This window comes from Nerophis ophidion, linkage group LG11 (assembly GCF_033978795.1).
Source record: "Nerophis ophidion isolate RoL-2023_Sa linkage group LG11, RoL_Noph_v1.0, whole genome shotgun sequence".
Classification (NCBI taxonomy): domain Eukaryota; kingdom Metazoa; phylum Chordata; class Actinopteri; order Syngnathiformes; family Syngnathidae; genus Nerophis; species Nerophis ophidion.
Genome location: NC_084621.1, coordinates 39,366,978 through 39,389,925, shown reverse-complemented (window position 1 = coordinate 39,389,925; position 22,948 = coordinate 39,366,978). Strand labels below are relative to the sequence as shown.

Sequence of the window (22,948 nt, the reverse complement as noted above, 5' to 3'; positions counted from 1 at the left end):
TGGCATGAAGCACGAAACTATGGCAAGGCATGAAACAAGTCAGCACAGAGCAAGAAAAGATCACATTGACGCCAGGGCGACTGACTGGCAAAGACAAGCTTAAATACTGCCTCTGATTAGTGCTCGGGAAGCAGGTGAGCGGGCAAAATGAGTAACCAAGGAAACCAGACAAGGGAGTGGAAAAAAACAGGAACTTAAAGAGTCCAAAAGACAAACAGCACATGGCCAAACAAAAACATGATCAACAGACATGACATTTGATTTATTATTGGTTAGCTTCAGAATAACAATGTAATAAAAAGAATAAGAGACTTATTATACTGTAAAAATGTTGGTCTTACTTAAAAATGCACGCATTTAGTTGTATTCAGTGTTAAAAAATATGATATGGCTCTCACGGAAATACATTTTGAAATATTTGGCTTTCATGGGTCTCTCAGCCAAAAAGGTTCCCGACCCCTGCAATGTATCATAGCATCTCGAAGAAGATACACAAAGTCCGACAGTCTTTTTAGCTTGTATTGCCAATTTTATGCTAACAAAGGCCCAATTCCAATTTCCTCCATCCACACACGTTCGCCTCCTTGTTTAACTCCTAGACAAAAAAACACTTCCTAATTTCCCACCGACATGGTGTGTTTACTGACTATGGGAAAAATGAACATCATTCTGTGTCGTGTTTGTGTCATGACACACAAACATACACATTAACACCAGTAGGTACAGTACAGTATAAATGGATATAAAAAATAATACATTTTTTGCACACTATTGACAGGTAATGCACCAAAAAATTGCTGGCGTACTTTGATTGATCACTGTAATTAAACGTTGCTGAAACTGGATGTTGTGATGATGTTATCTGGATCGGAGGCAGAATGTCCGCAATGTGGACATATTTTAATGTATAATTACCCGCAAACAGTGATCTTCAAAATTTAAGAGACAGTGGCGGCTTTTAATGAGAGAAAGACTCCCAGCAGTGCAAAGCAAGTGTGACAACTGGCTCTCCGCAGCTCGTTTTTCGTCACGGATATGGAGCGACAAAAGTAAAGGGTATCTAAACACAAGTATATTCCATAACAACACCAGAAATATATGCTAGATGTGTTACCAGTTGTTTTTAATAAAGACAGAGTGACTAAAGGGATTGGAGAAATTTAGAGGGGCTTAGGGTAGTTCCGTCACAGGAAGAAAGTACCGATGATTTTGAGGGAGGGTTTAGCTGTTATACACCCATGGCAACATCTATATAATAAAATAAAAATAAAATAAATAATTAAACACCCAATGAAATTTGAAAAATAGCTTAACTGAGCACAATGTGGAAGAAAAAAGCTTTGATACAAAAAATAAAATACATCCTGGAGCTCTGCCAACTGTCAATCAGTCAGCTACAAACACGGGCATTGTGAGTTTGATCATTTGGTTTTTCTTAAAAAAAGAAATGGGATTTTTTTTTACATTTAAAACACTTCCTTGTGGTCTGGATAACATGTAATGGTGGTTCTTTGGTCAAAATGTTGTATAGATTATGTTTTACAGACCATTTTTAAGCCACTTTCTGACTGTCTCTTCAGGATGCATGTGGGCAGTCTTATTTTCGGGCCTCCACTTCGACTGTGTCTTTTACCCGTCAGCCATGTTGTAGTTTTTAACGTTTCCATAGCGAGTCTACGGACTGATATAAGTTGGAAATATATGCTACTTTGTATTAGAAATAGCAACAGTGCAGGATGCACGTGCATGTACGAGCCAGTCTGCCCCACAACAAGACGGTAGAGAGAAAGAAGGAACTTATTGTTTACAATGGCGTTCTCGCGCAAAGATCTTAGAGTAAACGTCTACTAGAGATGTCCGATAATATCGGACTGCCGATATTATTGGCCGATAAATGCTTTAAAACGTGATATCGAAATTTATCGGTATCGGTTTCAAAATGTAAGATGTATAACTTTTTAAAACACCGCTGTACGGAGTGGTACACGGACGCAGGGAGAAGTACAGAGCGCCAATAAACCTTAAAGGCACTGCCTTTGCATGCCGGCCCAATCACATAATATCTACGGCTTTTCACACACACACGCACGCACGCACGCACGCACACACACACACACACACTAATGAATGCAATGCATACTTGGTTAACAGCCATACAGGTCACACTCAGGGTGGCCGTATAAACAACTTTAACACTGTTACAAACAATAATGACAAACATATTTCGAGAGAACATGTGCACCGTAACACAACATAGACATAACAGAACAAATACCCAAAACCTTTTGCAGCACTAACTCTACACCCCCTTCTACCTCCTACACCCCCACCTCAACCTCCTCATGCTCTCTCAGGGAGAGCATGTCCCAAATTCCAAGCTGCTGTTTTGAGGCATGTTGAGAAAAGTAATGCACTTTGTGACTTCAATAATAATAGTAGCAGTGCCATGTTGGCATTTTTTTCCATAACTTGAATTGATTTATTTTGGAAAACCTTGTTACCTTGTTTGATGCATCCAGCGGGGCATCACAACAAAATTAGGCATAATAATGTGTTAATTCCACGACTGTATATATCGGTATCGGTTGATACCGGAATTGATAATTAAGAGTTTGACAATATCGAAATATCGGATATCGTCAAAAAAGCCATTATCGGACATCTCTAACGTCTACCGTAAATGGAGATATTCGCTGACGTCATATGTTGAAAATAACGTCAACAAGTGTTGTGCAAATTCCATACGGCTCTTTGTAGGACGTATGAAGGAAAGCGGGATTGTTTTAGAAAAATCTTGGTTTGATTTCAAATTTTCAGGACTTATGCAGATCCCAAAAACAGGTACCAATATGTAAGAAAAGTAAGTTTTGCATAATAGGTACCCAGTAAGTGAATAGGCTATGCATACAATATACCCATTTTCTTTCCCCCTTTTTGAAATTTCATCTTATTGGAGATGATGCACTAAATTGGAAAGGTGTCTAAAGTGCAGTAGCCCACAGTTTTTAAATCGAAAAAAAGGCAAAAGAATACAAACATTTAAAAAAAAAAATCTATATGTAAAAAGAAAAAGTGGAAATGTTGATACTGATAAAACTAACAATATTAATACGATAAGTCCCAAAACTAAGACGCAGGCAGTTCTGTTTTTTTAATTAATTGCCCAAATGCATTGTTGGATTTTTCAGTCTGCGGCCCAAAGTGGAGAAAGTATGGCCACTTTACATTGGTTCCCATAAAAAAAAGAAGAGCACAAAACAAACAGCTTTTCTCGTCACTAAGTTTTCGCACATTAATAGGAAGGGTAATGCTAAAATGACCTCGTCACACGACATTTGTAGACATCTGGCTGACCCTTGTAGTATGTGAGTGGGGACTAAACACACACATCTGCAAATCATTTGCCTATTTGGCTTTCCTCCTGGCTTTCCTCCCCTTACTGTTTTCTCTCTTGAGACTGTTGGAGGACGGCAAGGTGCAGCAAATGACGAGAAGGCACGCAGATGTGGTTAAGAAAATATCCTGCAAAGTTAGTTCTATTATATGTATAATATGTATACAGAGACATCCTCAATGAGAGCAGATGTTGTTGGTTTTAATAAACTTAGACTTAAACAAACTTTATTGATCCACAAGGGAAATTGTTAAGTTGTATTAAGAAAGTGACAGTCCAACAAACTATAGTCTAACTGTAACTCAAGTCTGAGTCGCTATAAATAATATTACTTGGAAGACTGTAGTTCCTGTTGTAAAAACGTCTAGCATCTTCCACTAACTGTGGACGAACATACAGCATATCCTTTTGACTATTCCACAATGTCAGATATATATAGGGGTTCTTAACCGTTTTACCCATCGGGCCCAACTTTTCCACTGCAGATATTAACACTGAATTAGTAATCTTACTCTTGATTTTAATCATATTCAATAATTATAACTAACTGTGGAGGGGGGCGTGGACTGCGGACCTGCAGCAAAGCGGGGTGTGCCAGGACTAGCTGCGAGATGAGCGACAGGTGTGTAGATGGCCCACCTGGGCCTGCTTATCTAATCACCTGTCACTCTGTTAAAAGGCAGCAGCCGGGGAGGAGAGAGGTGGTGGAGCTGGAGCGAGAGCGAGAGAGAAACAGAGAAAGACTTGCTGAAAAGCACAACAAAGAGACATTATTGATAAATAAAACAGTGTCTAAAACCCTGAAAAGGAGCTGTCATGTCGGTGATTGGTGGTCCGAGGAACCCGAAGGAAAGAAACTTCCACACCAACCTACTTACAGAAAGTTCAACAGGATTTGTCAAATGATACAGTATGAAACCATATGTTGATCAAAAAGATTATTATCAAGGCTTGGGTCAAGCTGATTAGAAAAAAATTGCATACTAATCAAATATTTTGCAAAAGAAGGGATTATAATAAATTATGATAATAAATAAATACATACATTTACATACCATTGCACAGTGCAAAATATATTAAATAAATTAACAAATAATAATAATAATTACATAGTTTTCTTAAATAAACTGTCAATAAGATTTAAGTGCAATTAGATAAGGAACAAAGGACTAGCCTTTGGGCATGGACCAGATCATTTTTAGTATGTTACCTTACGTATATGTTACGACTTCAACTTCTGTGTGTGTGTGTGTGTGTGCGTGTGTGTGTGTGTGCTAACGACGACACCTCCACCCACCGAGACAAACATTGGAAGACTGACAAGAGGCTTCACTCTGTTTTCCTCTATAGATAGCTCTATAAGTTATGGGCAGCTTTTCATCAAACTCCATGGGATAAAAAACAAGTCAAAACATTTTGGGGCTGATTTGGATCACTGTCTGGATCCAGAACTTTTTTATTCTTAGTTTTGTGCTCTCCCCGTGCTTTTCCAGATGCTAAATGTTATTCTATTTTGACAGTAAAAAACTTGTACTGTATGCAATTGCAATTATTCCGATTTCAGTAATATTTGAGCTAGCTAATCCAAGCATTTTTTTTCCATCACCGAAACCCTTTATTTTGAAAAGGGTTTCAATTATAAATTAGAAAAAAAAAAAAATTATAGGATGGATAAACTTTTAATGCATTCTTGACTTCAGATTATAGCATAGCCTAAGCAAAGCAAGTTTTTCTTCAGTTTGAGGTAAACATTGATAGTAATTAAAATAACGGACAATTGTGAAATAACATTATGAAGCATTTATACATATATAATGTTTTGCAGATACAGGTGGCCCTCTGAGAAAAGCCGTATCCATTTTGTGAGCCACAGTAATGAGTTGAACGCCCCAACGGTTAGCAGTAATAGCACCACTTGGTGCTTTGGAATGCTCATTGCAGCCTGCAAATGCATTTTTCTACAAGACAAAAGTGTTTGGAGTGGATTTGTCTTTACATTTTTAAATTATATTTAAAACACTATCAAATGTATGGTTAAAAAACTTAAAACTGTAGTTTTTTAAGTAAAAAGAAAATAACTAGATAATGTTGCAGTGATGGGGTTTTGGCAATGACATTTTTCAAAGAATAATGATAACCCCTTGTTTTACAATCATGTAGACATGACTGTAAAGTTATTAAATTACAATATGCTGACTAAACCTAAAAACATTTTTAGGTTGAGTTCCAGTCGAGAAAAGTCATATAAAGGTTTCCACTGTTTTGGTTTACTACAGTAGCTATAATGTATTGTTTTAGGATGGTTCAGATATACTTGCTGACTGTAGTCTGCAGTTTTAGGACCCGGGTGTCTTTCCTGCAGCCATTCAATTATATCCACATACTGTGATTTGAGGAGTGTCTTTAAAACCAAAACAAACATGGTTAAAAGAAGAGTAATAGCAAAGAGAGAGACAGAGATGAAGAAAGTCCAGTTTTGGGAAAAGATACAGAAGGAAATTAGCTGAATTTTAAATCTAGTGTGCCCATCGATTTTGGATGAATATGAATAATGTAAAGTGCACACACTGAAAAAAAAGTCACGCATTCTCTGCAAAATGAACGAGATATTGAAAATGAGACCATTTACATGAATATTATATATTAGTATTCCTGCACTGTACTATATTAGCACTACATGGTTCTGAAATTAAATTAAAATAAATAATATTGAACAAAAAGACTGTGCTGAGTGAGCATGTGGAGGTTTCAGATAAGAAAGAAAACCTGATATGTTGCTCACCAATGAAAATTGTGGTGGATCGTAATCATCCGTGATGAATGGAATCACTATTATTTAGCGTCTCAAACCATATGCTGCGGGCGGTGGACACAGACAATGATTGAGAGCTAAGAGAGTGGTGAGTAAATACCAGAAAACAAAAGACGTATGGAGAATAGTCAATGGAAAAACTGAACAGTGGTGATAAATAATGAAAGACAAAGTGAAAAATGAGGAGGAAAACAAGAAGCCTCAGGACTGAAATGAGATTCTTAATTTGCGTTCTCAGGCTTTTGCGTACTAATGTCTGAGGAGAACACAGCTGCTCCAAAGTACTTAAGTACTTTTTCTACAGCAAATATTGACTTTTACGAAGTCAAATAGTTTCTAATAAAATATCTTGAATTAATGTTCTTAACGTTCAGATGCTACTTCTGTAAAATGTGGTTGCTTGGGAAATGTAGTGTGGTTTAAGTTAAGTTAAGTTAAAGTTAAAGTACTAATGATTGTCATACACACACACACACACACACACACACACACACTTAGTGCGGTGAAATTTGTCATCTGGATTTGACCCATCCCCTTGATCGCCCCCTTGGAGGTGAGGTGCGCAGTGGGCAGCAGCGGTGGCAGCGCCCGGGAATAATTTTTGGTGATTTAACCCCCAATTCCAACCCTTGATGCTGAGTGCCAAGCAGGGAGGTAATGGGTCCCAATTTAATAGTCTTTGGAATGACTCTGCCGGGGTTTGAACTCGCAACCTACCGATCTCCCCACTAGCCACTGAGTAGATTAACTAATCAGAAGTGTTTGTTTTTTACTAAAAAAACTAAATCGAATCAACATGTGGGAATTTGGGGCCGTGAACAAATGCAATGAGGTACAAAGACATAATAGTTTAAAAAAACATAGCAGGAGAATAAATTCAAGGAAATAGTTAACAAATTTCATCCTAATTCTAAATCGAAAAAAACAATGGGATCTCACAGGAGGTCCGGAGGGTCCTGGCGGTCCTTTGCTGTCTTGGGAACAGGCACATGAGTGAGGCATTGAGGGGCAGTCCTCTTCAACTCGCTACAATATAAACACATCAGAACACAGATTAAAGATGGGTATGTACCAAATGTTGGGTATCATTTCTAAAACTATTTTAATGTTTCCAAATGTAGTTTTCGTAGGCTCCACATTTTGTAAGCTTCGGTATTTAATAAAAATGTTTGCCAAAATATTGCCCAGGTTTTCATACTCTGTTATCAAACGGTAGAGTAACAAACTGGCCTGTTCGCCTGCGTATCCAAACAAAAAAACCCACGTGTTCGTGTTTTAGTCTTTCTGCTTTTTTTCTTTTGAGTACGACCACAAACTAAGCCACCCCTGCCATAAAGAGCTACGAATGCCAAAACTTTGATAAGTGGTTGTCTTCTTTGGTGTCGGAGTTGTGGGTGCTTGTGGTTGGCGTCATCCAGCGTTTTCGCTTCCACTTCTGTCTCCAGACGCCTATAGGCATTTGTCGTTTCTTTGCTGTGTGGCGGTGCTTCCTTTCGGGGCCAGTTGGTGGGAATGGATTTCTGTTCCGTGCGGAAAATCTTTTTACTTTATAATGGCCAAGTTGGTCGCTTTCGGCTTTAGGGCTGCGTCTCTTTCATTTAGCTGTGCAGTCGCCATAATGAGGATGAGTCCATAATGCGCATAACGGTTGACTGAATGATCTTGTAAGTCAGTGCCGTTGATTTGATGTGAAAAATTTCATTGGTCCATTATGACCAATTTAGTCTGATGTGATGAGGGTTAATATATTGGCGGCATGTGAAGCTTGTGAACCTGGAACTATCAATAAATTAGCCGCAGCATTGTATTAAGCCCAGGGTTTAAAGCGTGGGGAAAACATATATAATTGTATACTACAGTACTATAGTCCGTATTAGAATTGTACGGTATACCGGTATTAGTATAGTACCGCGATACTAATGAATAATTTTCGGTACTATAGTCAGTGTCGTCGTCACGTCTTGACATTGCTTGTTTTACTAGCAGACGACCATGTTTGGCAGCGCACAATCACGGATTACTTAAAAGCATAGAACGGACGCATTTTGTCTTAAAAACTAACGATAAAGGTGAAGCTATGACACTGAAACGCCATCAGGAAGAGGTGGTTTAAGACATCGCTAGCTAGCGAGCAGCTAACGTCCATCTGCAGTCGGCAGTGTTTTGGCGACTTCTAAATCACTAATCCTCGCCTCCATAGCGACAAATAAAGTGAGTTTCTTACAAGTGTCATCCCTGCAGGACGAGGAATAGCTAAACATGCTTCACTCCACACTGTAGCTCACCGGCGTCAAAATGCAAACAAACGCCATTGCTGGATCTACACCTAACATCCACTGTAATGATACAAAGTACAGGCATGTATCTAGTCGATACTACTATGATTACGTCGATATTTTTTGACATCACAATATCTTTCGTTTTTTTTCAAATGTATATTATGTTAATAAAGTAAGGAAATATGTCCCTTGACAAATGAGGACTTTGAATATGTATGATCCTGTAACGACTTGGTATCGTATTGATACCCAAATTCGTGGTATCATCCAAAACTAATGTAAAGTATCAAAAAACAGAAGAATAAGTGATTATTACATTTTCACAGAAGTTTAGACAGAACATGTTAAAAGAGAAAGTAAGCAGATATTAACAGTAAATTAACAAGTATAGATTAATAATTACTTTTCTACCACTTGTCCTTAAAAATGTTGACAAAATAACAGAATGATAAATGATACAATATATTATTGCATACGTCAGCAGACTAATCAGGAGCCTTTGTATGCTTACTTACTACTAAAAGACAATTTGTCTAGTATGTTCACTATTTTATTTAAGGACTTAACTGCAATAAGAAACAACTGTTTAATGTACCCTAAGATTTTTTGTTAAAATTAAGCCAATAATGCAATTTGTTTGTGGTCCCCTTTATCTAGAAAAGTACCGAAAAGTATCAAAATAATTTCAGTACTGGTACCAAAATTTGGTCTTTGTGGAACCTTTTGGAACTGATTACGAACAAAAACATTGCGGATTTAAACCCGAGTACTTTAGTTGTGCTCCAACCATGGCCGAATCCACAGATGTGTTTATATATATATATATATATATATATATATATATATATATATATATATATATATATATATATATATATACACATATATATATATATATATTACAGGCCAAAAGTTTGGACACACATTCTCCTCATTCAATGTGTTTTATTTTCATGACTATTTACATTGTAGATTGTCACTGAAGGCATCAAAACTATGAATGAACATGTCGAGTTAGTTACTTAACAAAAAAAGGTAAAATAACTGAAAATATGTTTTATATTCTATTTTTTTCAAAATATCCACCACTTGCTCTGATTACTGCTTTGTACACTCTTGGCATTTCCTGGATGAGCTTCAAGCACACCTGTGAAGTGAAACTCATTGCAGGTTTTCAGACCTCTTGAAGCTCATTATTAGAATGCCAAGAGTGTGCGTAAAAGTAATCAGAGCAAAGGGTGGCTGTTTTGAAGAAACTAGAATATAAAACATTTTTTCAGTTATTTCTCCTTTTTTTATTAAGTACATAGCTCCACATGTGTTCATTCATAGTTTTGATGCCTTCAGTGACAATCTACAATGTAAAGAGTCATGAAAATAAATAATACGCATTGAATGAGAAGGTGCGTCCAAACTTTTGGCTGAGCAATCATTCTATGTAGAATAGTGTAACGGTTTCCTCACACGTGTGTGTATGAGCATGGATGAAAACATGCTAAACCCTCCAGGTGCTCATTGGCTGTAATTCCATCTCATAAATGAAATGGTCTCCCCTTGACTGCAGGTGCTGTTTAACGCTGCTGCTGCTTTGCCAGTGGCCATCGGCATTTAAACTGATTCCAGTTCATTTAGATCTCATTTTAGTTTTCTCATTCTGGTTTTATCGTCACTCAATTTGATCATCATCAAAATTACGTCTCTGATTATCCCTGGCTGTACTATCCACTAAATTGCTACATATTGAGTGGTGTTTGAGAGTGTGATGTTCTTACCAAGGCTGGCAATTCACAGCACTTATCCCTGCTGGCCCAGGAAGTACTGCAGATGATGTCAAACATCTGGAGCTGGAACTGCATACATTTGTAAAATTAGGCTCAGTATAGTTAGGATTTTTATGATCGTACATTTGATGTGTTGTGGTCATGCAGGGAACTTCTGAGTTAATGGACATTATACTCTAAAGTGGCCAAACATTCTCCTTATCCTTTTTATTTGGCCATGTGGCATCATTTCAGTAAAACAACGGTTTTTTTTTTACTGTTCAACGTATATATTTTGTCTTACATATGTATATGTACATCCACCTCGCTTAAACAGGGTATCAGATACTTTTTCCATAGCTTCCTGGCAAACTGAAGGCATTTACTTGATGTTTTCTTGTATAGTTTTTTTATTTTATTTACATCAATATATTTTATTAGTTATCATAACAAATATTCCAATCGGATTTGAATTGTTACCGCTTTCTTTCCACATTTACATTATTTGCACACTTTAACAAATTACTGATACCTCTACTTCTCTACTTAAGCACACCTAACTGATGATCAATGTAATACATTTTATTAGTACATTTTAAGTAGTTTGTCTTAACTAAATTGAGCATAGGTGAAAGAGGTTTGAAAACTAAATATTCTAGATATTGTTGAAATTCCAAAGTACTGTAGTTGGTCCTGATTGATGCAGGTCAATTATTTTTGGACTAGAGTAAGATGTATCCTACAAACACAATGTAGTATGTCACATGTATTAATATGCCAGACAGTGGTAAACAATCTTGAGCCAGTGAAATCATATTCACTGTAGAATGTATAGTATATAACGGGGGTGTCAAACTCATTTTAGCTCAGGGACCGCATGGAGGAACATATATCACCATGTGGGCCGGACTGATAAAATCATTGCAAAACAACTTCAAAATAACTTCAGATTGTTTTCTATGTTTGACTTTGGCCAAAAATACAACAAATATATTCTGAAAATGTACATATTACAAATAATCCTCTTGGCAGTAGCAAGAGACTTTGTCTCAGTATATTTACAAAGCTTACCATGAATTGATTAACGTGGACCCCGACTTAAACAAGTTGAAAAACTTATTCGGGTGTTACCATTTAGTGGTCAATTGTACGGAATATGTACTGTACTGTGCAATCTACTAATAAAAGTATCAATCAATCAATCAATCAAAGCTATTAAACTTTAAGCACGTCCTGTTTAGCATTCTCATGTTGGCAATCCGACATTAAAACTGTGTTTTGAAAAGCTATCGAGTGTTCCCTCAAACCGTCACGTTGGTGATATCAGAAGCTGCCGTAACACGTTCATTTTGTCATCATTCAAATATTACAATTATGATATAAACAAAACAATTATCAAAATGATACCATATCTGAAATCAAGGTAATATAACTGCAAACTTAACCAATGTGAGCCTGGTAGATTAAAGCGTTAAAAATATACAACACACAACAAATGTAGAAACACATATTGTTACAATGGAGTTCAGGGTGCGCATCGCGCAGTCAAACAATCCAGAGGGCGCTTCAAACCAGCTGACACGTCATCTTTAAAACAGTGTGATGTTGGTTACACTTGAATTGCTATTGCACACATTTAGATCAGCCGTATTTTTCATAAAAAAATTGCAGCTGATTTTTATACTTGGCAAACTAGTCTTGCGGGCCGTGGGCCGGATTAAGCTTGTTCTTACGTTTGACACCCCTGCTGTATAGCATAGTACATTCGAAACAAACGCTTTACTTTTTTTACATTTTGCTCTGTGACAGCCATATTTCAAAATTTAATAAATTCATTGTTTTCCCCCTCAAAATTATATACACTCTACAAAGACAACATGAAAAACTTGTTTGTTTTTTAAAGAAATGTTTGCAAATGTATTAAAATGAAAACGTTAGAGTAGATAGTCACATATTTTTCTCAATACTTTGATAATGCACCATTGTCATTACTCGAGCGTTTCAGAATATGATGCCAAAAGCCTGGCACACCTGTCTTTATGCCAATTTCGCCCATGCCAGCCCCTCTCAAGCTCCATCAAGTTAGAGAAGCATCGGTGAATAAACACTCAGTCTGGTTTAGTCTGATTCAAGTCTGTGCTTTGGCTGGGCCACTCAAGGGCATCCACAGTTGTCCCTAAAGCCACTCCCTTGGTATCTTGGCTTAAGTGCTTAGCGTACTTGTCCTGCTCAAAGATGAAAGTCGACGCAGTCTGAGGTCAAGAGAATTCGGCATTCATCTTTTTCCTCCATTCTTTTTAGTCTCCCAGTCTCATCTGTTAAAAAAACATTCTCACAGCATGAGGCTGCCCCTTTGTCTCACTGTAGGGATGCTACTGAAGTGAAGTGAAGTGAATTATATTTATATAGCGCTTTTTCTCTAGTGACTCAAAGCGCTTTACATAGTGAAACCCAATATCTAAGTTACATTTAAACCAGTGTGGGTGGCACTGGGAGCAGGTGGGTAAAGTGTCTTGCCCAAGGACACAACGGCAGTGACTAGGTTGGCAGAAGCGGGAATCGAACCTGCAACCCTCAAGTTGCTGGCCTGGTTTCCTTCAAACTTGACGTTTAGCATTCACGCCAAAGATTCCCATCTTTGTCTAATCAGACCGGACAATTTAGTTTCTCATGGTCTGAGAGTCCTTTTTTTGGCAAACACCAGGCAGAGCCTGCCAAGTGCATTTTTAGTAATGAGTGACCTCAGTCTAGCCACTCCACCTTATAGCCCTAATTGGTGGATTGCTACAGAGATGGGGCTGCTGTCTCCACAGATGAACTTATGAGCTATGTGCCATCTATGGCATAACCGATATAACGGGGGAAATGACCAATGCAGTAGATGGTAAATAGTGTGCAGTCTCAGTGTTTGTCGACTGGAAAGAAATGTTTCATACAATTAACCATTACATCCTAATTAAAAAATTAGAATGGTATGGAATCAGATGGTCAGTCTTGAACTGGGTGCCTCAGGGATCAATAGTAGGAACAAAATGGTTGAATCTTTATACAAACGGCATTTGTAAAGTTACAAAGGACTTAAAAATAGTACTGATTGCAGATGACACGGACACATTCTGTTCAGGGGAGAACATACAGAAGCTAATAAAAATAACAACAAATAGACAAAACACAAATACAAATACACAGCATAAAATAAATCATATTTATAGGTATAATAATAAATGATCAAATAAACTGGAAATGTCATATAAAAGTACAACAAAAGGTAACAAGAAATAATTGAACAACGAAAAAGGCAAAAGGGGCGGCATGGCGTAGTGGGTAGAGCGGCCATGCCAGAAACCTGAGGGTTGCAGGTTCGCTCCCCGCCTATTGACATCCAAATCGCTGCCGTTGTGTCCTTGGGCAGGACACTTCACCCTTGCCCCCGGTGCCACTCACACTGGTGAATGAATGATGAATGAATGATTGGTGGTGGTCGGAGGGGCCGTAGGCGCAAACTGCCAGCCACGCTTCTGTCAGTCTACCCCAGGGCAGCTGTGGCTACGGATGTAGCTTACCACCACCAGGTGTGAATGAATAATGGGTTTCCACTTCTCTGTGCTTTGAGTATCTAATAATAGAAAAGCGCGATATAAATCTAATCCATTATTTTTAATATTATTATAATGTGGTCTGGACAAAAAAAATCACTTCATATTATCCACTGCTTGCTCGTGTTACCATATGTATGCTATTGTGTAGAAATGTGGGGCGATAACTACAAAAGTATGTGCCAGTTTTGACGATACATAAGTTATTTAAAGACAACATTCAAACCCTTTATTTAGAAAATGTATATATATTTCAATGATTTTGTCAGGAGCGCCGGAAGTTGGCTGACCCGTCAGCGATCATGTTCTGTCTCCCTGTAAAGTTTGTCTGACCTTGAATGGGATTTTCCTGAAAATTTTAATTTCCCCTCCGAGATTTATAAAGTATTTCTGATTCCGATTCTGATTTGGTGCAATTGCAAACTAAAATGATGCACAAAGCAAACTGTAACCTGCTACCCAAGAATGTACAACACATCTTCTCAACAAAAGTGGAGAAATAGTGTCTGTAAGGAAAAACATACTTAAAAAACATATGCCCATACAAAATTTAACACTTTTATCCCATCAATGTGGGGAATTCAATTGTGGAATAAAAAGTCAAACAATGCACTAATTTGATCCAGATTAAATAAACTGTTCACACTCAAAGTGTTTACCAAGTACAAGGAAGAAGAACATCTTGAACCTTCTGAAAAAATTACACATAATCTATCATCTATTATATACTCAGCAAAATGTGTGAATCCCAACTTATCAATACCTATATTTGGGAACTGTATTGATTATTACCTTTTTTATTTCTTTGTGTTACACAGGTTCGAAATAAACTAATACTATACCAGAAACACAAAGTGGCAAATAAGGTTCTTGGTCTGACTAAAGTTCTTCTCCTCTGATCCCTCTGTTTAGAGGGCCGGACAGCTCTAGAAAGAGTCCTGCTGGTTACAAACTTTTCCCTTTTAAGATGAGGGAGACCAATGTGCTCAATAGGCTTTTCAAAGCAGCAGACATTTTTCAGCACCCTTCCCCATATGCATGCCTCGAGACAATTTTGTCTCAGAGGTCTAAAGATATTTCTGGCCATTCAAAAAAAACAAAAACATATTACTTGTTTCACGCATCTCAAATATAATCAGTGGAGAGTGCACCTGAGCTCAGTTTTGGACGTAATGGCAAAAGGCTTTGTGAATTCATAAGTTGATTTTTATTACATTTGCAAACATTTCAAAATAAAATAATTCATGTTGTCATAATGAGGTGTTCTTTGTAATTGTTTTAATGTTTTTCTTAATTACATTTTCGAATAACACTATTGTAATAACTTACAAAAAGTTTAGCACTGTGAATACGTTTCAGATATGCTGTAAACTTTACTGAATTATCTGATTAGTGAGATCCACAAAACATGAAATTAAAATTGTAGAACTGTCCATCCACCCATCCATCCATTTTCTACTGCTTGTCCCTTTCGGGTTCACGGGGGGTGGGTGGGGGGAAGCCAAACTATCTGGAGGGAACCCACGCAGTCACAGGAGAACATGCAAACTCCACACAGAAAAACTTGAGGATCGAACCCAGGACCTTCGTATTGTGAGGCACATGCACTATCATAATAACACATTTGACCACAAGTATCTCAGCAATGTTAGACTGGATATTATAAAAAGCTATGAGCAATAAGGCGTTCATTTTGACACATAAGCAATTATTTTTGAAGGTTTCGACTAGTAGAGAAGCAAAATGTGCTCATGATGTGACTAATACCATAACGCATATTCTATTAAACATCATTCAAACTCAAGAACTTTGTCATTTTTATTTCTATAATAGTATCATTCTGCACATAATAAATCCCTTGTTGTTCCTGGAGGTCATCATCAGTGTGTGAATGAGCTCCTTTTTCAGATCCTTTCATGACAACGTGTCCCATTAATCATTGTGGGACTGCTTGAATGAGATAAGAATGTAAAAGAGCTTTGAATACCTTAAAGGAAGTGTTGTACAAGTGAACCCCATTCATCAAATGTAAAATGCCCACATCAAATAACGTGATCCCATTACAAGTAAGGTGAAGTATGGCTTTAAAGAGGGACGGCATGGCGAAGTTGGTAGAGTGGCTGTGCCAGCAATCTGAGGGTTACTGGTTCAATCCCCACCTTCTACCATCATAGTCACGTCCATTGTGTCCATGAATTGATTAACGTGGACCCCGACTTAAACAAGTTGAAAAACTTATTCGGGTGTTACCATTTAGTGGTCAATTGTACGGAATATGTACTGTACTGTGCAAACTACTAATAAAAGTATCAATCAATCAATCAATGGGCAAGACATTTCACCCTTGCTCCTAATGGGTCCTGGTGAGCGCCTTGCATGGCAGCCCCGTCAGTGTGTGAATGTGTGTGTGAATGGGCGAATGTGGAAATACTGTCAAAGCGCTTTGGGCTCCTAAAAAAAAATAGGTGTAGAAAAACGCTATACAAGTACAACCCATTTACCATTTACCATTCCTGTGTTAAACCATGCTCGCTGTAATTTAGTCAATATGCAAACAGGTCACACAGGATTCTATACTGACCGGGGCAGAGTTGTCCAGTCTGCCTTGAGACCGCACCATGCGCCCCAGGACCTCCATGCCATCCGTGGTAATGTTCCCGGCCGCACTGATACCTTTTTCTCCAACAGCGGCGCAGTCCAACACAACCTTCACTGCCGTCTTGCTGATGGTCACGTGCAGCTAAATAGAGAGGATGATTGGACGCATTAGTTTATCACACTGGAGTGGAGCAGAACATTCCAATATTTGCGTTGGTAATTGCTTATAGGGCTAACACACAAAGTATTTATAACACCCATAACAATATTAATGTTCACATCGAAAGAAAAGGCTGTTCAAAAATTGTTGGATTAACAGAAAGTGAATTTATAAGCAATAACGCCTTTGATAATAGTATTGTAAGTTACTGTGCACAAGTATTAGGCTGATGAGATAAACCACAAGACAGCAGGTTGTTTTCTTTAAACAAGTCCATTTCAGAAGTAATCTGGAAATCATATAAAAGAGAAGCACATGGTTTGTGTTTTTTTTATTTTTTATTTATTCACAGCCAACATCTCAGATTTCAACAGCATCACTTTGTGTTGTTATAAAGCACCTCGTTTGTTCTTGTCTCACTTATCACTTTCCAGACATGGAACAAATTAGTTTTGGTTCTTCCAGTCAGAGTGATGCATTGTCAGTTATATTGCACTTCACATTTTTTAGGGGCGATATTTATTAACTCTGTTGCAAGAACCCATAACGCTTACTTATATTCCGGTACTTTTTTAATCTATAAAATTAACAAACAATACTATTCAACACCAAAAAGTATAACAGGTGCAAAAAGTTGCAACAACTTTCCAATAGAACTTCCTTTTGACATGTGCAGTTTATTTGATAATTTAGCATATCATCCTGAGACACAGCATGCTTTGCATTTGTTGTTGGTCTTTTTTCTTTTGTTAGAGCAGTTGTCCCCAACCACCGGTCCGGAGACCGGCACCGGTCCGTGACATATTTTCTACCGGTTCTCATAGAGACATTAAATAGTTTATAACGATCACATTTTCTCCTACTTAACTTTCGCTATTCCCACTAGACACACCAATAAGCTTGTTCATAGATTTATTATAAAACTCCTAATAGGAAGTCTCCATTTACTATATTTGTTACATTATTGCTAAATGGGACAATGCACATTAATAAACATATAAAATGTAAAGGTGCCTAATCGTAGCCAAAGGCTAGTTTCAATCTCCAGTCTGCGGCGGGTTGATGACTTAAGATCAGAGCAGTTCAGAAACAAAGTGACCATAGGAGTTTAAGTGCATAAGACAGATGGATATGTGCTAAATTGTTGCATATAATAATTTTCCTGAAGGAAAAAAATACACATTTCCTTTGGCCTAATAAATGATAAATGGGTTGTACTTGTATAGCGCTTTTCTACCTTCAAGGTACTCAAAGCGCTTTGACACTACTTCCACATTTACCCATTCACACACACATTCACACACTGATGGAGGGAGCTGCCATGCAAGGCGCCAACCAGCACCCATCAGGAGCAAGGGTGAAGTGTCTTGCTCAGGACACAACGGACGTGACGAGGTTGGTACTAGGTGGGAATTGAACCAGGGACGCTCGGGTTGCGCATGGCCACTCTCCCCACTGCGCCACGCCGTCCCAATAATAATAATAAGCTAAAGTGCTGGTATTTTTGCACATAGTCCTATTCCACAAGTAGTTAGCAATAACAGGTGTATTTACATATGGAAAATTGGACCCAAAAAGCTAACATTAGTGTATCTACATTTGAAATATTGCACAAAATACGAATACATAACTTTTAGAATGGAAATAGTTATCCACAGAAATCTATTGGAACTAATGTCAAGTATTTCTAGCTTTCCTACTAATCAATGTTCTTGTCCTTAAATGTGATGTATCACCTACAACCCATCAGATACTGAAGCCAAAACAAAACCTATTACCGTATTTCCTTGAATTGCCGCAGGGCATATAGCATGCGCCTGTCTTGAATTACTGCCGGGTCAAACTCGCTTCCCAAAATAATTAGTGTATGCTTAGTATTACCGCCTGGTCAAACTCGTGACGTCACAAGTGACATTTCCCCTGTCATCATTTTCAAAATAGAGGAGGCTGATTTCAATACCGGTAATTTGAAATCGCATAAAGGGAAGAAGATTAAGAGCTATTCAGTAGGTCCAGTAGGTCACATTCAAATTTTTACTGCATACATTTGGTAAGTGCCGGAGTGAGAAGAGGTTTTAAAATAAATAGCGCATGCTTACTTTTACCGCATGCCTTTGGTAAGTGCAGTAGTAAGAAGAGGTTTTAAATTAATTAGCGCCCCGGCGGCAATTCAAGGAAATACGGTACTTGGAAAAATGAGCAAAAAACAAAAGTCTATGGAGAGCTTTTTCGCAAAGGGAAAAGGCTAGGGGCTCCCACTAATTAAATGTTATTGTGAGCTTTTTTATTTATTCATTTTTCATGCACTTATTTGCTACATCTATCTTTCACATGTTGAAGGCCGGTCTGTGAAAATAATGCCGACATTAGAAGGGTCCCTGGTGCAAATAAGGTTGGGGACTCCTGTGCTAAGAGTACGCATTTTTGTTTTTGTAATGCAAAACACAAATGTCCACTGCAGAGGACACTGGTCACATCACAGATATATAAACTACAACAAGTTAGTTCTCAAATCAAATCAAACCAACTTCATGCCCCACTTTGCAGCTAGACTTCATCCAAAACACAGCATTTCTTGAGAATATCCTTTTTCCTGTGAGCATTAAAGATTTAAGCTTCTACGTTTTAAAGTTTATGAGCGTGTGATTGTCGATGTCACGACTTGACTAATCGCATAACTGAATGTCAAGAAAATGTCACTTCACTTATATATGTTTTTCACCATATGGCTTTGCAGTTCGGCCTGTCTAAATCCACCCACCTCGTTGCTTAAAACCAGAAAAAATGGATTTATGTGCATAATAATCATGTCACACGCGCCGCTGCTTGGAATGTTGGTACCTATTTGAAAAAAGCTGCAGCGATAAAAACTTGGCCTATATCACAAAACAAGGCAGATTCATGGATTTTACACATTTCCAAAGATCTAATTTTCATGCTTATGTACACAAATTACTGGCTGTATAACATCCACTTTTTTTGATGAAGCGGTTAACAGCAGATGTAAATTAAAGCCCCATTTTAGAACTTTCAGTTTTGGCTGATTTTGGCAGAGCGAGTGGACCAAAGCGGTAGTGTTTTGCCAAGAGAAGACTACTTTTCCCATGATGCGTAGCGCAAATCGCGCCATACTGTCAGAATGTCCACTGTAATATTGGCACAAATAATACAAAAAGTAACTGAGATTTATATCGCGCTTTTCTGGACACTCAAAGCGCTCACAGAGAAGTGGAACCCAACATTCATTCACACCTGGTGGTGGTAAGCTACATCAGTAGCCACCGCTCCCCTGGGGTAGACTGACGGAAGCGTGGCTGCCAGTTTGCGCCTACGGCCCCTCCGACCACCACCTATCATTCATTCATCATTCATTCACCAGTGTGAGCGGCACCGGGGGCAAAGGGTGAAGCGTCCTGCCCAAGGACACAACAGCAGCGATTTTTTGGATGTCAATAGTTGGGAAGCGAACCTGCAACCCTCAGGATTCTGGCCGGCCCCTCTACCCACTACGCCATGCCGCCCCTAATAATACGCCTCTAATGTCTATGCTGATGTTAAATAGCAGACACTATCAAGAAATGATCTTGGATTGTGCTACAAACCAGATGCTACTACCAAGAATGTATCGGGGTGGATGCAGGTCCAAAGCAAAGAAAGTTGTAGTGAAACTATCAAGCTGGTGACTATTTATTGCTACAATGCAAATTTCCAATAGCTAACATGAACATTATCATTTTGGTTTGAGCATCAAAAGTCACTCTCAAGTCCCGCAGGAACAGATCCAAAGCAACTTCGGTCTAAAATTCCTTTCCATTAAGCACACGAGTGAAAGCCGGGGCAATGTTGATCCTTGACTGTCCTCTCATCCAGGTAAGCTCCATTTTTCTTTTTTGTCTCCTCAGACAAAATTTTTGTTTTTTTTGTCGCTTTGGCATTTTTGGCATGATGTCAGACAAGATATTTAAAAAACTGTCAAATAAAAATGAGCTGCATGATAGGAAATAAAACAATGTATGTCCTTCGTTCTGTGGTAGGTTCCTGCGGACGTTATCTCCATCTGTTGTCGATTTTTTTTTTCATACGGCGTTAAACTGGAAAATGTTGCTTCGGCATTTTGTGGGTGTGGCACCGACCGAGATGTTGACATGCAGTTTCAAGCACTCTTCATTCTCTAGCGGGTGACTTTTCAAATGATGCTCCATTAGCAGTGCTGCTACTTTTTGTAGCAACGCTTTTGCCGCATAATTGTTCAACATATTCCCGCTTGATGCCAAACCTCGGCCAGGCGATGCACCCTGTGCTGTTTTTCTTAGAAATTAATTATTCCTCCATTTCTTACCAGATTCGCACCTTCTCTCTCTCGTATTATGGCAGTAATTGTACATGGACGTTCTTCTTCTTCTTTTTGTTTTGTGGCAACTTTTGTCTTTTTAACAAATGGGGAAATGGGGAGTGACGTTTGCATTGAAGGAAGTCAGCACATTTGTAGGTTTTTCTCTGATGCCACCCTCCTCAATGTTGCCAAGTGCCAGCAAAAACGATACAGACCTCTCAGGCCATGACAGAGGTGTCATTCAACTATAGTTGTAAGTCGATGTGTCTTCCCAAAAGTTATACAAATACTTTATAAAGGTTGAAAAGTTGCTTAGTGCTTCTTTATGTTCAGATAATTACATGCATATATATCAGTAAAACAACCTAAATATGACTACAAACCCCATTTTCATATGAGTTGGGAAATTGCGTTAAATGTAAATATAAACGGAAAACAATGATTTGCAAATCATTTTTAACCCATATTCAGCTGAATATGCTACAAAGACAACATATTTGATGTTCAAACTGAGGGACATTTTTTTTTTGCAAATAATTATTAACTTTATAATTTGATGCCAGCAACACGTGACAAAGAAAATGGGAAAGGTGGCAATAAAGTTGAGGTATGCTCATTAAAAAATTTATTTTTGGAACATCCCACAGGTGTGCAGGCTAATTGGGAACAGTTGGGTGCCATGATTGGGTATAAAAGCAGCTTCCATGAAATGCTAAGTAATTCACAAACAAGGATGGGGCGAGGGTCTCCACTTTGTAAGCAAATTGCCGAACAGTTTTAGAACAACATTTCTAAACGAGCTATTCCAAGAAATTTAGGCATTTTACCATCTACGGTCCGTAAAATCATCAAAAGGTTCAGAGAATCTGGAGAAATCATTGCACGTAAGCGATGATATTATGGACCTTTGATCCCTCAGGCGGTACTGCGTCAAAAACCGAAACCAGTATGTAAAGGATATCACCACAGGGGCTCAGGAACACTTCAGGAAACCACTGTCAGTAACTACAGCTGGGCGCTACATCTGTAAGTGCAAGTTAAAACTCTACTATGCAAAGCCAAACCCATTTACAACAACACCCAGAAATGCCGCCAGCTTCAATGGGCCCGAGCTCATCTAAGATGGATTGATGCAAAGTGGAAAAGTGTTCTGTGGTCTGACGAGTCCACATTTCAAATTATATTTGGAAACTGTGGACGTGGTGTCCTCCGGAACAAAGAGGAAAATAACCATCCGGATTGTTATCGATGCAAGTTCAAAAGCTAGCATCTGTGATGGTATGGGGGTGTATTAGTGCCCTAGGGATGGGTAACTTACACATCTGTGAAGGCACCATTAATGCTGAAAGGTCCATACAGGTTTTGGAACAGCATATGTTGTCATCCAAGCAACGTTATCATGGACACCATCGCTTATTTCAGCAAAAAAATGCCAAGCCACGTGTTATAACAGCGTGGCTTCGAAGAAAAAGAGTGTGGGTACTTTCCTGGCCCGCCTGCAGTCCAGACCTGTCTCCCATCGAAAAGGTGTTGCGCATTATGAAGCGTAAAATACGACAACGGAGACCCCGGACTGTTGAACGACTGAAGCTCTACATAAAACAAGAATGGGAAAGATTTCCACTTTCAAAGCTTCAACAATTAGTTTCCTCAGTTCCCAAACGTTTATTTAGTGTAGTTGAAAGAAAAGGTGATGTAACACAGTGGTGAACATGCCCTTTCCCAACTACTTTGGCACGTGTTGCAGCCATGAAATTATAAGTTAATTATTATTTGCAAAATAAAAATAAAGTTTACGAGTTTGAACATCAAATATCTTGTCTTTGTAGTGCATTCAACTGAATATGGGTTGAAAAGGATTTGCAAATCATTGTATTATGTTTATATTTACCTCTAACACAATTTCCCAATTCATATGTAAACGGGGTTTGTATTAAATACCATCACTGACTGTGAAAAGGAGAGTCCTCTCCCACACAAAGCAAATATAAAAAATCTGTGAGAGCAGAGCTGCTT

At 38.3% G+C, this 22,948-nt stretch overlaps 1 protein-coding gene across 3 annotated transcripts in view; it reads right to left on the bottom strand.

Annotated features, from left to right (window-relative positions):
* Window positions 1–22,948, bottom strand: part of col14a1a (collagen, type XIV, alpha 1a) — a 386,358-nt gene that overhangs the window by 63,613 nt on the left and 299,797 nt on the right. For all 3 annotated transcript variants that reach the window (XM_061915882.1, XM_061915884.1, XM_061915881.1), the window contains exons 33-35: window positions 16,423–16,581; window positions 10,258–10,335; window positions 7,146–7,232 (exon numbers count right to left, since the gene is read on the bottom strand). In XM_061915882.1, the coding sequence (XP_061771866.1) occupies window positions 7,146–7,232; window positions 10,258–10,335; window positions 16,423–16,581 (324 nt within the window). The remainder of the gene's footprint in view (window positions 1–7,145; window positions 7,233–10,257; window positions 10,336–16,422; window positions 16,582–22,948) is intronic.